An 18321-nucleotide genomic window follows, 5' to 3' on the forward strand; every position below is an offset into this window, starting at 1 on the left:
GGTCAAACGCAATAATTTTTCACCGAAATTCACTTCAAAGTATTTTTCTAAACTTGAAAATTTTTAAAAATAGTAAAAATTGCAGAGAAAAAAATTTGTTTTATTTGTTACTTATAAAATAGCAAAAAAAAGTTAATTTTGATAAATTTTTTAATTAACAAATAAGTGAAGAAAACAATGCGAAATAATAATAATAATAATACTTTTGTTTTTTGATAAATTTTTTAATTTAACAAATAAGTGAAAAAAACACTGCGAACTAATTTTTTTTTTTTTTTTTGATAAATTTTTTAATTAACAAATAAGTGAAGAAAAAACTGTGAACTAATTTTAATATTTTTCTTTTTGTTTAGAAAAAAGAGAGCGAGACAGAAAAGGAGAAAAACACATGAATAAGTGTAGGGGGGAGGGGGGGGGTTAGTATAAGGACAGTTTATTGCTATTATGACTGCAGCGAATATAATACCGTAAGTGCTGTTATTTTTATCAATTGGTGAGTGCAGACTGCAGAAGGTCGCAACTAGCTCGTTTGTTAATCGTTCGGGTTCGATGAGGTTTCAAGGTCAGACGCGCGCATTTATCGAAAGCCGAAGAAAGATGGACTTATTTTTTTCCTTTTCTTTTTACAATTTAAAAAAAAACACTGACAATCGAATTCTGTCCGAAATTTAACATTTTTAAAAAAATTTGCCTCACTTTTTCAAGATTAAAAAAAAAAAAAAAAAGTGAAAGTACTTTTTTCTTTTTAAAAGAAAATGATGATCACACGCGGATATTACTTTCGCGAGTAATAGTCATTAACGGGGCCTTGACAAAACAGGAAGACGTGTATATCTTTCAATTAGAATTATTTCCATTCCTCTTGTGTTTGCACTTAAAATAATTTTTTCAAGTAGAAAAATAATCCACTTTTATTCAAGTTAAAACATAAAATGAATTTTAAAAAACTTCTAAAAATGTTCTGAAAATTTTAAAATTCCCGTTAAGTTTGCAAAATTTATAAAAAAAATTTCGAGTGCAAGTTTTGTAATTTTGATGACAACAAGAATTATTTGACAGAAGAAAAAAAATTTTTGCGAATTTTTCAAAACAAAAAGCTGAGTTAGAAAAGGAGAAAAAAAATTCTTTTGCTGATAAATATAAAATTAATCCAATGGGATAAGGGAATATGGAAATTAATGCACTGAAATTGCACTCGGAGATGATGGTGAACGAGAACTGCACGCGACGTATAATAATATTCGCACTCACTCACTCACCGACTGACTGACTAACTCACTAAACTGAATGAATGAATAACTGACTGCGATGCGCAGTTCTGCAGGCAACTGAGCAACTGATCGTCGCGCCGGCCGGCCTAGTGTTGCACGCTCCGCGTATGAGTTTCAAGAAAGATAGGATTCGAAGCACACAGTAGAAGGGAGACACGAATGCGCGCCAAACAAGAAGGGGAAAGTCTACATTAAAGCTCACATTGCGTTATATATCGAGCGATTACACTCGGCAATGCCAAAAACAATACACATCTCAATTTCTTATGTTTCGCACCCCCCAAAAATCACCCGAAAATTTCCATTCCTTTTTTTCAATTTTTTTAAAATTTATTCGTCTATCAATCTCTTAAATCCTTTGCGACATGCATTACATTAAAAAACTAATTTTAAAAAAATGCTTATGGGAATCCATTCAAGCGTTGTCGATCAATTCTTAAAAATTCATCCGCCATTTTGAATTTTAAAAATCTAACTTCAAATTCGTAATCAGCGACCGCAAAAACCCCCGAGTAATGATTTTCAAGTGATTTCGATCAATTCTTAAAAAATTCGTCCGCCATATTGGATTCGCCATTTTGAATTTTCAAAAAGTAACATGGAATTTATAATCAGAGCCCCCAAAAACTCCCGAGCAACGATTTTTAATCGATTTCCATCAATTTTATTAAATTCGTCCGCCATATTAGATCCGCCATTTTGAATTTTTAAAATCTAACATCAGATTCGTAATCAGCGACCCCAAAAACCCCCGAGCAACGATTTTTAAGCAATTTCGATCAATTCTTAAAAATTCGTCTACCATGTTGGATCCGCCATTTTGAATTTTTAAAATCTAACATCAGATTCGTAATCAGCGACCCTGAAAACCCCCGAGCAAAGATTTTCAAGCGATTTCGATCAATTCTTAAAAATTCGTCTGCCATATTGGATCCGCCATTTTGATTTTTTAAAATCTAACATCAGATTTATAATCAGTGACCCCGAAAACCCCCGAGCAGTGATTTTTAAGCGATTTCGATCAATTCTTAAGAATTCGTCAGCCATATTGGATCCGCCATTTTGAATTTTTCAAATCTAACTTAAGATTGGTGATCAGTGACACCAAAATCCCCTGAGCGACAATTTTAAATCGATTTCGATGAATTTTAAAAAATTTGTCCGCCATATTGGAACCGCCATTTTGAATTTTAAAAATCTAACATCAGATTCGTAATCAGCGACCTTAGAAACCTTCCCCCCCTCTTTCTCTTAAAAAATATAGTCAAATTTTATAAATTTAAAAACTTTTGGTCCACTATATTAGATTTGTCATTTTGAGTTTTGAAAGTCTAACTTTAGATTCAAAATGAGGTACCCCAAAAAATTTGTATTACAAAAATGCAGTTAAAATTTAATGAATTCTCAACATTTTTGACCACCATATTGGATTCGTCATTTTTAATTTTGAAATTCTGATTCTAGATTAAGAAATTAAGCTAGCCTAGAAATTTTAATTTCTCTAGATTAGAATGTACACAGATAAACTGAGGTGCTATAGACACATTATTTATTTCTATGTACTAAAAATGATTTATTTTTTCTCCAAAAAATTTTTTTAGACTGTTAAGACATGTATTAAACTACCCTATAAATTACAAAACGTTTGGAGTTATTTAACCCGAGAAAAAAAATCCCAAAAATGACGCATTTTTAGACCGTCTAAATGAGGGTCACATCGAAAGTAGTCAAATGCAATTTTGCAGAAAATCATAGATCTGGGATTATGGGCATATCACATCCTACATCCATTATAAAGTATTCGATAGAGAACGAAAATGAGTTTTCGGTGATACACTCGATAAATTAATAAAAAGATTTACGAAGACGCATTGCTTGAGAGAGCCAGACAACATAATCGGTTTAGTAGAGCCATTAACTTTTCATTGTCCCTATATACGAAATGGGGTTATTGACTGATCTCACGTGGAGCATCTTCGAGAAGAAACAAGGCGTAAAAAGATCACCGATCTCATCAAAAAAATATCAACCCATTTTTCATGTCTCCAGTTATGACGAACTTGGTGATATTAATTACTTGGTCTGGGTTCTATTATTCACTTTGGGTACTAAAATTATTGTTTCAGTTATAAATTTCGGTTAGCAGCAATATTAGCAGCTTAGCAGCTTCCTTAATCTCTCTCTGTTGATGAGCATTATTTTTATCTTGCAATAGTTTATTCAAACTGATCTCAAATTCATTAGAGGAAAAAAATAAACATGTGAAGAGTATTAAGAGCAAGGAACACGCAACAACCAACATGAGTTATAAGCTTACAAGGTATCCTTATTATATTATTGTTCGGAAGAATTAAATCAATATCAAATGAATTCGGGTAAACTGAAACTAAAATTGTAACTGAAATTCTTTGACATTTTCTCATGCGGGACCCATAAACCATCGAAAGGCTCGAGATCCATCGGGACTGCAATCTCTTCTAACACCCCAGAAGATAAAAATGGTTAATGCAAAATCAACTGGGAATTGAATTTTGCAAAAGTAAATAAATGTTTTTGGAATTGAAGATTTGGGCCAAATGCCAAAGAAAATTCTTAGAACAGACAAATTATGTAGTACCATGAGGGGCGCCTACACGACTAGCATTATAGGGATCTGAAAGAGCACAACCACATGAATGATATTCATGAACAGAAGGTATAACACAAAAACTGTTTTTGCACGGAGAAAAAAATCAGGGCTTTGTAGCATGGAGTGGTCTGTACCTTTAGCGCATGGGCGCTTCCTTGCGGCGAAAGAACGAACTCGTACGATTGCAGCAAGGCTCCTTACTAAAATAGGGCGAGCTCTTGCTGCAATCGTACAAATTCGTTCTTTCGCCGTAAGAAAGCGCCCATGCGCTAAAGGTACAGACCACTCCATGCTAAAAAGCCCTGATTTTTTTCTCCGTGTGGGAGGGTTTTTTTTTTGTTGGTGGAGTGCAGACTGAAAGATTGGCGTTATAACCGGGGAAGATGTGCGATACTGCGCAGGTTGCCTTTTTCGTGTGTTGGTGTAGGTGCATCGAGGATAGTTCTCGTTTTGCGCGAGAGTGGTTGTCAAGGTTAGCCACCTACTCGATAGTCGCGCACCACACTTACGCTCTCAAAACTTTTACACATTCTGCATTATACTCGGTTCTCAAAAATATGCAACGCGAGATTCTCCTCGTGATTCCTAAACCAATCAGTACAAGCATTCCATATGATGAGTAGGTACACTATCATCTCTCGTTACGTGACCTTTTTTTTCCCCCAGAAACCTTGACATTTTTCATACAAAGATCAACTTTTCTCATTTCTGGATCATTGGAATCTTTAACGTTCAGCTACTTTCACAAAAAGGGGGAAATTAACAAAATTTTACCAACATTCCAATTGGGGGTTCAAAAATATTAGAAATCGGTTAATTTTGCCTAATGTTTGTTAATTTATAATTAGAGGTAGGTTCTGGTTTTTTGTAAGTTATGTCTAAATGTTGAATAACTTTCATACGGCAGGTGTTGAAAAAGGTCTAAAAGTCTCGCCTTCGCCCATTATTATCATCATCGTAATTATCGCTCTCGATAGATCAACCATTGGTGACCTTCTCGACGAGTGACGACACTGGCGCTATGCTTTTGCATGTGATACCCGCACCTGGTCTTCGCATTAGCATGTGTAGGACGAGAAAAGGTTAACTGGACTCCAAGATATTCCCGTTTGCATTCTTCGTTATTGAAACTGGTTTCTTTCTATTAATCCCCAGAAAAAGAGAGCTCTCAACATTCTCCTGCTAATAATAAATAAAAATGCATAAAGCATGCAAAAAATTAAAAACATCTAAAAATATTCGAAAAACCGTTTGAAAACCTCTATCATTTCTCTTTGATTCAGCTTTTTTATTTTTATAGGTATTTATATCGATGACACGATTTTTAATACAGAATTACATAGTCATAAAGTCTAAAGAAAATTTCAAGTATAATAAAAATGGTAAAACTTGAAACTATCAAAGGAAAAACCGCAGACAATGCCTACGCGAATTGTAAATCATTTTTTTATAGCATGAGAGTGACGTGAACAAAAATAGATGGAAGTGAATAATAATTACTGGGGGGGGATTCCTATTTGGTAAAATCAAAAATTGTGGTACGAAACGAAAAGGTAAAATAAAGATTTAAAAACGAATCGGAAAAAAGAGAAATAGATGCATTATGGTAAATCTGCAGCTGCTTGGTTAGCAATGCGAATTTCAAGTTCTAATTCTAAGGGCCCAGTTGGGCCAATCATGAGACCCATTGTTCGGCGATGAAAAGGTCGCAATTCTGAATTTAATCTTACGTTCCGGCAAAAACTAATAAGCAACCGAATCCGGTACCCTGTCGCGAATTTCTTTTCAAAAATTACAAAGCTCGACGATTCCTTGCAAAAATAGTCTGGTGAAACAATGAAATTTATACTATCATATTTTTATCTTTAATTTTTAAATTCTGTTACGTCACCGTAACCAAATTTCATTATCATTTTCGTAATCAGCGCATCAAAAAACGTTGGTATACCAATTTTCATTGAAATCGGAGGTCCCCCTTATATTCGGAAGTATATCCAAAGTTAGTAACAAAGATTGTTATTTACATATTATTATAAATAGTAACTATAAATACCCCAGTAGCACGTAATGTTGGGAACATTCCAGCAACATTGAGGCGATCTAATAGATGAGTCAATGCAAGTGTTCCAGTAACAATGGTTTCCCAAAAATGCATGGCTTAGTGAACGATCCTCAAATACATGGGCTTAGTGAACAATTTCTAAATGCATAGGCAAATTTTTGTATAAAAAGGACCAGACCATGAACAGCAAGTCAGTCAAGAAAATGTAGTCGTCAATATTATAAGTCTCAAATTGAGAAGTGGTGCTCCGTACAAGTCAGTCTAAAATTTTCATCTTAAACGAGTGGTTCTCTAAGTCACGTCACAGTGCTCTCAACCCCGCAGTATAGTAGTTGTCCTGATATTTACGTGAGTTTTAAATTCAGTTCATCTTGAAGCCAAATTTGCAGTTTGAAAATATTGTTCGAGTTTGATGCATCTCAAGCATGTTTTCTCCGTTGTATAAATAAATATATTTTATCTTTGCGTGAATGTTGAGTACATCCGTCACTTTTTTTTTATATTAATCTGTTCTTATATTATTTTGTATGTATTTCAATTACACCAGTATAATTTTGTATATTTTAGTTACATATATAGTTACCCATTTATGGTTCACATGGACCTCGAGGATTGTATTATAAATAAATAAATAAAAGGGAGAAAGTAGCTAAAAAGGATAAGTTTGAAAAATAATTGTAAAAAATACTCACATGTCGATAATGATGCAAATATATAGTGAAATTGGATTGCGTGTTACTCACCTGAAACAAATGCAAAGAGTTAGGTTAGTGGTCATATTTAATTTGCAATAAACCTTGAACTATAATTCAGAACACATAAACAGGCGTAAAAGTCATAATATAATTGCAAAAGTCATAAAAAGCGTTTCGTATCGAATTCACTGTATTAACTCATAATTATACAATTCGAAGAAAAAAAGGAAAGAAAAGATCGTGAATAATTGCAATTATATCGTGCTTTTAACAATTTAAAATATTGAATTATTTAATAAAATAAAGAACCCCACATAAAAATATGTGTGGAAAATTTCAAACCCAAGTAAAAATGAGTTAAAAGGGAAAGGATGAGAGATTTGAGATAGACATCATGGAGATTTTTCCTTCAAGTTTTAGGTTAGGTTAGAAAAATATTGTTAAATAAATTTATATTTAGGTTAAAAATGATCATTCAGTGAAATATGTGGTTGAGCACATCCTGTATATATGTTACTTGTGAGAAACCGGAAAGAATTAGCTGCACGAATCTTCGTTTCGCTTTGCCTTTCGTTGAAATTACAGAAGGGACCTTGACATTCACTTGATGGCACGCGAATACACGCTCAAGAAATCTGAAGCCGTTCATTAGAAGGGGTAGCAAAGCATCTTGTTCACGATTATTTTCATACACATTAACGCACCGTCGAATGAAATTTATACTCTTGAAAGTGGGAATTCTTTTTCCAATAATTGAACATTTTGAACTTATCTAAAGAAATTTTTCATCAAAATTTTTAATATTTCAATTGTTTTCAAAAAATTAAAATTCCTCAAAAGTTGATTTTTAAACATTGGTAACAAAAATCATAGAATATATTCTTCTTTTAAGAATATCAACTAATATTAAAAAAATGAGTTGGAAATATACTAAAAGTTTTAGAATATATACCATATGGCCAAAGACAAAGATATTTAAATCCCTCAACTTATTATAATTGTCATTACGTTAAAAAAATATTTTGTAACGCAAAAAAAGTCCGAGATTCAAAATTTGCCCTGGTTTGTTAGGAAACAAAAAAAGTTGTTGGTTCCAGGGTCGTCGAGTCGATAGGTAGAGGGGTGGGGGGATAAAAGTGCATTTCAGTCTCGCCACTCTCGTCACTGAACCAAAAATGCTCCAGAAGGGCATCGAGGTAGTGAACAGGGAGCAGAAGACACGTGGATATGCAGGGGTGGGTACAGGTCAGATGGAAGGGGTACACACACAGTGATATGGGTCAATGTCGGGACACTCTCGTGCGCTCTTTGGTGCGATTCACCTACTGACCCACATCCTCGCTACTCCTGGGACTTCCTCTAAATTGGCCAACCAAAGCGCAGGTGTTTATTTTTTTTCCCCAATGGACTTCAAAATTTACAGCTGCTGCCAAATAAATAAGTCGGCAGTTGTTAGAAGTTTTCTAGCTGGAAAAAAAATCCCCCCTCCCACTCTTCGCTTATGTGAATCCCCTTCTGATGAAGGAAAGGGAATCCCCTCCCTTCGTCATTAGGGGAATCCCCCTAACTTTGTCAGGAAGAAAAGAATCTTGAAGAAATTTTTTCATTATTTTTTGAATTTCTCAAAATTGAGAATTATTATTATACAAGTTTTATTGTATGGTTAAAAAACTTTGCCTCTAAATTGGATCACTTGGATATTTCGTCCCATATATTTTCGCTGAACAAAAGTACTGGAAACAATTGCAGTTGAGAGAGAGAGAGAGAGAGAAGAATAAAGTTTGTAGATTAGATATATAAGAGCTTTGTTGGAAAATGTCCATATTAAGTGGGTCATTCAAGGCCAGAAGAGACGAGAAGACGTCTTCGTTATCTTCAAGGGTGGATGACTGCAAAAAGAGAAGAGAACAGTATAAAGTAATCTCTCTTCCTCGAGAGTTGTAACTGAAGAGACAGTCATAGGACTTATTTTCTCCTAATGGAAATTTCACTTCGAGATGAAGATATTCGTTTCCATTACTTCACTGCAATCTGACAGCGAAATATTCCACATCAAAGTCGGTAAATGGCGGTAAACAGATTCCTGTAACGATTTATTTTGGTTTGATTGGCAATTACTGCAGATGTCGGTAAATGTCGGTAAACAGATTCCTGTAACGATTTATTTTTGTTTGATTGGCAATTACTGCAGACGTCGGTAAATGTCGGTAAACAGATTCCTGTAACGATTTCAGACTTCGCACTCGATAATTAATTTTTAAAAAGTAGCCTATTCCGTAGCATTTTGTTTTGGACTAATGGTCGGTAAATGTCGGTAAGCAGATTTCTATAACGATTTTTTTTATTTGATTCTAAATGTCGGTAAATGTCGGTAAACAGATTCCTGTAACGATTTTTTTTGCTTCAAAATTGTTAGAAATGTCGGTAAATAGATTCCTGTAACGATTTTTCTTGGTTCAAAATTGTTAGGAATGTCGGTAAACAGATTCCTGTAACGATTTTTCTTGCTTTAAAATTGTTAGAAATGTCGGTAAATGTCGATAAACAGATTCCTGTAATGTAATTTTGACGATTCATGTCAGTTTTAATGCAAATTCGACCAGAGGGGAATTTTTTTAACCGAATCACAATGTTGTATTGTAATATGATGATGAATTCCATACACAATAAATTTTATGCTATATGGGTGGACATTATTATCGGCACGCATGATACTCTCCAAGTACGTATGGAGAGCCGCCACCTCATTGTTGGCCTTGACGAGGACAACAATAATAAATCGTTTCGTAACGATAATCTACCGTATGTCCGTTCAATAACATGAGTGGATGTGCATGTCGAGCGAGACAAGGCGCGGAAATTATAAATAAAAGAGAAGAGAAAAAAATAATCACGAGTCAGTCACACACTCGACCTGATAAACTGCTTTTCTCACGCCTTGGAGATTTTGCACGAGAGACAGAAAAGAGGCGCTTAAGAAAAAAAAATGACTGATTTAGTTCAAGAATGTCGATTATTACAACCAAACCGCCTCTCATATTAAATCGATCCAGTAATTCTATTCTCGAGTGTATTAAAATATAATTTTTAATAGTCATATGTTTAAATGTCGATTAAAATTAACTTATAATTTATAAAAAAAAAATCCAACCAATCGTTTATAGTGAATAAATTTCAAACCCTGGGAAATAAAGCGCATTGATCCATGAAGAGTGAACTAAGTTTATCGGTAGTGTGATAATAATTAATGACTATCGACGCAAAATAGAGGCAAATACCCACTTTTTCACAAACTGTTCGTGAAAAATAAACAGGTGGCACCTCAAGTTCAAACTTGTTTTGCTCTTAAAAATAAAATTATCACGTGAACGGAAAGAATGCATCAAATTACAAAGAGCAAAAAAAAATTTTTCTTTTAACGTGTGGTAAAAAATAATCACAATACTGTGAATTATTGGATAAAAAGTCAGAATATGCTGGAGCGCATGATGAGATAGTTTAAAAATAAAAAATTCTTCACAATTTTCATATGGAAAAAATATTTTAAAAAAAGTTGCAGAACTTTAAACTAAAAATGTGACCTTGTTTTGATTAAAATTTTGTTAATAATAAAATAGTCTAATTTTTAGATGATAACAATATGTGCGTTTACTAATTACTAGTCGTGAGAATATTTCAGAACTTTTTTTTTGCGAAAAAAAATGTTATCAGTTGAAGACGCCCTTTATTGTTCAGGACATCCTGAATGATAAGAGAGCAAATATCTGTTCTAAGCCCACGCTTTTAAATCCCCTGACCTTGTAAACTAGGCTACAGTCTGGGCCGATCTAATATACAGCAAGACAGAAAGAATCGTTTGTATATATTATACGAGACTTGCAGAAAGTTTATTTTTTCACCAGCTGACCTATAAGGAAACAGATGTGAAGTCAGCTTGCTAATTGATGGGACAATCAAAATTTTTTCAAATGTGCAAAATTTCGGGCTCGAACCAGTGAAAGTATTTAAAAATACGGACTTTACGGACCAAAAATAAAAAATTACGGACCTTTTCCTTTTTTGAATTTGATAAAATATTTTTTGAGTTAGGGGTCGTCCATATACCACATGGACAGTTTAGGGGGGAGGGGGGATTCGCCAAAAATCCACGATTTTCCACGAGGGGGAGGGGGGGTCAATACAAATGTCCACGTGGACACAAAAGTTTAATTTTATATCATTTTTTTCTTTTTATTCAACTTTATTATTAGATTATAGATTGTGATCAGACAATATTTGTAATCCAAAATTTATTTAACTGTCAAAAAAACGCCAAATTGTTTTTTTAATTTATATTACAAAATCATTATCTTAAATGCACAAATATGAATATATGCAAATTTGACAATTAGGAATACAAAGCAACCTCTACAAACTCTTACAAAGAGCTTCAAGCTGGTGATGAAAAATAGTTATTATCGTATCAAGGGCGCAAAATAGGTGATTGCGGCGATGGCGAGATGAAGGGACCGAGGGGACATTTTCGCGTCCGAGGCGAAGCCGAGGGTGCGAAAGTGTCCCCGAGGTCCCGAAATCTCGCCAAAGTCGTAATCACCTTTGCGCCCATGTTGCGAACATAATTTTTTGTCCTAACTGCATAAAAAGTATGGCATTGAGGGCACGAGCGAAGCGGGCGCAAAAGTACAGCAAGCGGGCGTAAAAGTACTTTTGCGCCCGCTCGGGCTAGATGAAGCGGGCGCAAAAGTACTTTTGCGCCCGCTTGTGTGACGTCAGCGGGCGTAAAAGAACTTTTGCGCCCGCTTCCCCGGCCCCGGGCGAGAATCAGTTACTTTGCGCCCACTTTAAGTGCCCGAAATGACATACTTTTCGTGCAGCTAGGACAAAAAAGTTATTTTCTTTCAATTTGACATTGAAATTCAAGGTCAAATTTTTAATTTCAATATATCTCTAAATCGGTTTTTTTAATTTTTTTCTAACCTATCCCAATGGAAAGCTTACCTTTTTTTCCTATGAGCCATGTATAAATCAGAGTGGGACCTTGAAAATTTTTGCAGAAAATCATAATTTATCATTATTGTATATAGAAAATGATGATTTATAATTATTTTCTTCAAAAATTTTCAAGGTCCCACTCTGATTTTTACATAGCTCATAGGAAAAAAGGAAAGCTTTCCATTGGGATAGGTTAGAAAAAAAAATTAAAAAAAACCGATTATGAGATATATTGAAATTAAAAATTTGACCTTGAATTTCAAGGTCAAATTGAAAGGAAACAACTTTTTTTTATCACCAGCTTGTAGCTCGTGAAAAACCCTTTAAAAATCACAATTCATACTTTTAATTTGATTAATTTTACTTATCAATATAATGATTTTAATATTCAATTATTAACTATCTAAAATTTTGACTGAAATTTATTTTCAAATCAATTTTTAATAGAAAATTCTACGAGAATTTAATTATTTAAATACGAACATAGATAATTTTTAATAATTAATTAAATGTATATTAAAAGAAAAGAAAAAAATCTAGGAAAATTAGAAGAATTTAAGCAAAAATAAAAAGAAACATTTTAAAGCAGTTAAAAAATTTCCATACATTTTTTTGTAAAACGATTATCGCAAATAGTGGATAATTTTTATTAGGTACAGATGTCGGAAAATTTATTTAAAGCAAATAAAATGTGTTACATTTCAATTTATCAATTATCGTTTAAATATTTGTCAAGTACCCAATGCCCAGTAAAATTACAGCACGTTTAAACTTTTGATTTTATTTACGTGGCTAGAACTTTAAACTATACAGAAGTAGAAATATTATTTTCAGGCATTTTCTTATATTTCCGTGTGTGAATTGAAAAGTAAAAAAATGATAGAGTTTCAAGCACTCTTGTATCTGGTTATTTATTTCTGGATATTTTTTGTAAATGATAATTTACAACAAAATTATAATGAAACATTGATTACTGAAAATAATGAAAAGGAAAAGTTTAAAATAAATGTTAATGAAACAAATGTGGTGGACGATAGAAATGTGACTTCTTATAGGCAGAAAGATGGTCAGAATTTCAATAAGGTATGATTCAATAATTAATATTTAAGCCAGTAAAAATATGTCACTTTTTTTAAAATTAGAAACAATAATTAATAATTTTCTTTTCAATTTTTATTGTAAAAATAAATTTTTCCACTTTTAGCAAGAAATTCCAATTAACTATACAGAGTTGTTTGAAAATAGAAACTACAGTCTAAGAATTAGCAACTTAATAGTGGAAATTTTCAAAAATCATTTGGACAGTTTTAGTTGTCATTCGAATAAAATGAGAGTAGAGGTCGAATCGCTCACACCAAACAGACTATTTAAATTACTAAATACTTTCAAAGAAAATATTCAAATATATTTCAACAAAAGCAAAAAAAATTTATCAATGGATGAAAAGTCAGCAAAAAAGTTCAAAAATGATATTTATATTGCAATTGAAAACATTACGTGCAGTGTCTGTAAATTTGAATACAATCTGTTTTGGCATTGTGAGATCTCTGATTACTATCTAGGCAAACAATTATTTGAAATTGTAAAATTAATACATATAGATTTTACTACGGTTTCTAATATTTTAGAAAAGAAATCTCAAACTGATCAAACGGTTGTAAATAATGCATACCAACTCATTTTAAATCACACAAAAATTCTTGAAAAATTAATAATACCAACAACATTTGGTCAAAGCAACTCTTTCTACTTGAAAATGAATATGGATCACCTTGATTTTTACGAAAAGGTACAAATAATAAATTCTATTTAATTTTCAAATATTTAATTCATTTTTTTAAAAGTTAATTGCTCAAAAAAAATAAATAAAGGATAACTTTTTATTTTTCACTAGCAACAATTCTTATTGTATATATAATCATATATTCTGACATATTGGGAATCAGGAAAAAGTCAGGAATTTTTATTAAAAGTACCGAAAAAAATTAAATTTTTAGAATTCATATGAAAATTCTGAATTTTTGTCAGTCTTTTTTCTTTGACTCATAAACTATAAAATTACCACGAATTCTAATACAAAACCTATTTTTCAATTTATGACAAAAATTTCTTTTTAAATAACTTAAATCTTGAACAACTATCATAAAATAAAGAAAATAATTTAATGAATAATTTTAACTTTAATATTTCAAAATTGATTCAATTTTAAAAGAGTTGCGTTTACAATTATCATAAATAAATTATAAAAATAAATGGAAGAATTTTAGTTAAAAACCCTAAAAAAAATTGAATTTCAGAAGTTTCAAATTGCTCTTAAATTCAATTATTTTCAAAAATTTTTTATAAAATTCTTCTCAGGAATTCAATTATTTTTGAAAATTTTAATAAAATTCTTTGCAACAATTTAATTATTTTCATAAGTAATAAAATTCATCGCAAGAATTCAATTATTTTTAAATGTAACAAATTTTTTCTTGAAAATTCAATTATTTAAAAAAATTCTAATAAAATCGTTCGTAAGAATTCTATTATTTTCATGAATAATACAAATTTCTCAGGAATTCAATTATATAATTTTTTTTTATAAAAATCTTAGCAATAATTCAATTATTTTCGTAAATAATAAAATTCTTCTCAGGAATTCAATTATTTTTTGCATTTTTAATAAAATTGTTTGCAACTATTTAATATTATTTTCATAAATAATAAAATTAATTTCTGGAATTCAATTATTTTTAATACAATTTCACAGAAATTGCACAAAAAATGTAATTATTCTTAAAAATATAATTTCAATTCCTCGAAAAAATCGATTATTTAAAAAAATGTTTTTTTTAAAATTTTTTTAAGAAAAATTCAATTATTTACAAAAATATTAGAATTTCTTTGCAGGAATACAATTATATTCAAAAATTTTAATAAAATTCTTGTCAAAATTTCAATTATTTTCAATAATTTTCCACATTTCAATGATTTTCAATATCTACTATTTTATTAAAAAAAATGAATTCAATTATTTACAAAATTTGTTAATAAATTTCTTTATAAGAATTAAATTTTAAGAAACATTCAATTATTCAATAAATAATTTACTTTTGTATTTAAATAATTGAATTCTCGTAGAATTTTCTAATAAAAATTGATTTGAAAATGAATTTTTGTTTAAATTTTAGATTTCAGTTTCATTTTCAATTAAATTTTCTAATTGACAAATATAATTTATAAAAATTTTTTTTTCTTTATTTTTAAAAAACTGAATTTTATTAAAACAATTGAAATTAAGAAATAGAATTGATGCAAATTTTATCCTTATGAAAATTAAGAATTTTTTATAAAAATATTAAGAAATGGGAATTTGAAATGTTTTTCTTCCGAAAAGAAAAAATGAGTTTGTAAACAATATTGTTATTGAGAAATAAAAATTATGCATAAAATGGGTATATCTCCTACTTCTTAATAAATTTTTTTTTTGACAATTAACAATTTTCTAGTATTTTTTATAAATAAAAGGGAGAATAATTTGTATAATAATTTAGATCAGTCAAAACGAAATTTGTTACTGAAAAAAGCATATAACAAACAAATTGGGTATATTTTTTATTTGTTAATTAAAATTTTTTTTAAATTTTCTAATTTCTAATATTATTTTATTATAAATCATGAAAAAATACCTTATTTTCGATTTGTCAAACAATATTTTTTAAAGAAAAAAAAAAAGATTTTCTATAATAATTATTGTTTAATTTTATTGATAATGGTATTAAACTACTTACAGCAAAAGTATTATATTAATTATACCCCGAAGATAACTATTAATAATTTAAAAAACTATTTTGATGAATTATTAAAATCGGAGGGAGATGGAATTGTAAACTGTGAAGAAAGAAATTATTCACATCTTTATTATAAATATGACATATTTGTATATGATTGGAAAGAAATGAGGAAAATAAATACTCGTGATTTTAATGATAGACTGAAAGTAAAAAGACAAAATTTCGAGAAAACTTTAAAATATTCAGTAAATTATCCAGAACGTATGGTACATGTTAATACTACAAGTTTGAGTGGTTATAGTACTGAAGAAAATAAATTTTTTATGAAAGGAATTTTTTGTATATTAAAAAGAATCGTAAATGAAATTAACGACATTGCTAGTCAATCGAAATTAATAATATACGATCATTATGTAAATGTACCCTCTGCAATCTACAAATTAAAGCAATTTTTATTTTCACTCGAGGCATCACCATTTATCAACTATCAAGTAAGTAGAACAAAAAAAATAGTTTTTGGATAGAAAAATTTTGAAGCTGAAACATGCAATTATCAGCACCTCTACTTAATTTTGAAAATTAAATTTCAAACATAAATATTTGTTTTAAACTAACATAAAAATTTTAAAAATTAAGTAGGTCCTAGCCTGATATAGGTGCAAGTTGCAACTTTATAAAAAATATTTAATTTTCAAAATTAAGTGTCGTTTCAGTTTTATAAAAACCATCTGAATATTTAAGTATATTAATTATATCTAATTGCAGAAACTGACGAATATATATTTCTACAGTGCACGACAACAAATACTTAACATATGTTTTCAAATTCATTCATTTTATGTAGAATCGTGGAGCAAAATTTTCTCCTGTTCTTCTCAACGTAAAATCAAAAGGATAAAAGCAGAAATAAGAACTTGTATAACTGAATTAAGAAACCCTTTTAAAACACCGAATCAGTTTCAGTTAATTGAAAAGACTTTACAGTCTTTTCAATTAACTGAAACTATATTAAAAAAATTAAAGAAGATTAAGAAATTGAGTGGATGTATTAAAACCAAAAATCTTAATACGTCACAATATGATATTATAAATGAGTTAAAAAATGAAATAATAGCATTCAATCAGACTATTGACGAAAATGACAATCTCTTATTTAAAGATCGAAATAGCAATTTTGCGAATTTAATCTGTAAAAATTTTGTCAACGAATTCAATCTTTTAAAATTTAATTTGCCTTCTGTGTGAGTCTGATTTTGTGATATCAATATGAAATCATTAAAATTATGAATTTAATTATAAATGTTAGTAATTAAATTTAAAGTATAATTTTGGGTTCATAAATTAAGATTCAGTTTCAAAATTAATAAAATTATATTTAAGTTTTTAATTTAACTTTTAAATTTTATGTAATAATAGGAAAAATTAAATCAAAAAGAAATTTTAAACTATTTATTAATATAATAAATTTGTAAAATTATAAATATAATTCGTTTTATCTCTTTTATTGCAAACTTGAAAAAATTTGCATATAAAAAATTAATTCGCTATCAGAATTTCTAATATTTATAATTCCCATCAAATTAAAAAAACGTACTCTAAAGAAAAAGACACTAAAGAATATTCGGAATCACTTTAAAAATTATTGTATACTCAAAAAAATGTTCTATTACATTTGTTTACGAATTTTTTTTAATTGTAAAATTATTCGAAAATAACAATAACTTTCATTTTCTAATAAATATTTAATCATTATTATTTTTCCATAAGAATTAAAATTCTTTAGAAGATTTAAATTCAACAACTTATAATAATTTTAATTTCCACCAAATTAAAAAAAAAGTTAAATAATTTACAAAAAATGTAATAAAATTCGTTGCAAGAATTCAATTATTTTCATAAATAATAAAATTCTTCACAGGATTTCAATTATTAAAAAAAATGTATTACAAATTCGTTACAAGAATTCAATTATATTTATAATTTATAAATAATAAAATTCTTTACAGGATTTCAATTATTTTTAATAGTTTTTGCAAAAGTTCCTAGAGAATTTTCAAATCCATTTGTTTACAATACAATTTTATAAAAATTTGATTATGTGAAAATTCTTCAATTAAATATTTAGAAAATAAAAACTTAAAATAATTTCAAAAAAAATTCAATTAAACTTTTTCAAAATTGAATTATTTCTAAAAATTTATGCTATAATGCTTTTAATATTCAATTATTATCGAAAATTCTAATTAAAATTCAATTCTAAAGAAATTTTTACTCGAAAATTCTACAAGAATTCAATTATTATTTAAATACAAATTAATTGCAAATAAATAATTTATTAAATTAATGTTTCTCAAAATTGAATTCTCATAAAGAATTCGGGTAAAATTGTATTAAAAATAATTGAAATTCTATAAGTTTTATTATTAGAATAAAAATAATTGAATCTCTGTAAAAAATTTTATTATTTATTAAAATAATTGAATTATTGCGAAGAAATTTATAAAAAAATTTGGTAAATATTGAATTCTTGTGAAATTTGTATTATATTTCTTATAGAAATTTTTTTTAATTCTTATAATAATTTTTTAGAATTTTATAAAAAATTTTTTGAAAATATAATTGAATTTTGAAGAAGAATTTTATTATTTTAAAAGATAATTAAAATTATTTATTATTATTATTTTTGACCAGAATTTTTAAAAAATTTTTGAACATAATTGAATTTCTTAATTTTATTTTAGAACCGTTTTCTAATAATAATATTGGTAATAGTATTTAGAGGTCTTTTACGGTTAAAGATGTTCGTTTATTAACGTTTTATTTTAATAAATTGCTACAAGTTTCGACTTTGATTAATTCCTCATCAGGAAATTTTTATAATAATTGAATTTCTTTA

General features: G+C 29.0%; 2 protein-coding genes across 5 annotated transcripts in view; one reads left to right on the top strand and one right to left on the bottom strand.

Moving 5' to 3' along the window:
* Positions 1-18321, bottom strand: part of LOC122499629 (retinoic acid receptor RXR) — a 56417-nt gene that overhangs the window by 36625 nt on the left and 1471 nt on the right. The window contains exon 1 of one of the 3 annotated variants that reach the window (XM_043608079.1): positions 1260-1376. The exons of 1 other annotated variant lie outside the window; for it this stretch is intronic. The gene's annotated coding sequence lies outside the window, so the exon portion shown is untranslated. Of the gene's footprint in view, positions 1-1251; positions 1377-18321 lie in introns of those variants that run through there. One more of the 3 variants, XM_043608078.1, reaches the window with a different exon arrangement.
* On the top strand, positions 12446-16759 carry LOC122499627. 2 transcript variants are annotated; one of them, XM_043608076.1, is made up of 5 exons: positions 12446-12732; positions 12854-13438; positions 15425-15916; positions 16191-16387; positions 16418-16759. In XM_043608076.1, exons 1-5 carry the CDS (start codon positions 12526-12528, stop codon positions 16668-16670), a joined length of 1734 nt encoding a protein of 577 aa, XP_043464011.1. In that variant the 5' UTR covers positions 12446-12525; the 3' UTR covers positions 16671-16759. The 2 variants fall into 2 exon arrangements, with proteins under 2 accessions (XP_043464011.1, XP_043464010.1); XM_043608075.1 differs by having other exon boundaries at positions 16191-16759.

This window comes from Leptopilina heterotoma, unplaced genomic scaffold (assembly GCF_015476425.1).
Source record: "Leptopilina heterotoma isolate Lh14 unplaced genomic scaffold, ASM1547642v1 Lhet_17, whole genome shotgun sequence".
Classification (NCBI taxonomy): Eukaryota; Metazoa; Arthropoda; class Insecta; order Hymenoptera; family Figitidae; genus Leptopilina; species Leptopilina heterotoma.

Excerpts from the sequence above, each read along its gene's own strand:
- LOC122499627 (XM_043608075.1), top strand. The coding sequence starts at position 12,526 with ATGATAGAGTTTCAAGCACTCTTGTATCTGGTTATTTATTTCTGGATA. Across the intron at positions 12,733-12,853 it reads ATGGTCAGAATTTCAATAAG|CAAGAAATTCCAATTAACTA; the intron begins GTATGATTCAAT and ends TTCCACTTTTAG. Across the intron at positions 13,439-15,424 it reads ACCTTGATTTTTACGAAAAG|CAAAAGTATTATATTAATTA; the intron begins GTACAAATAATA and ends AACTACTTACAG.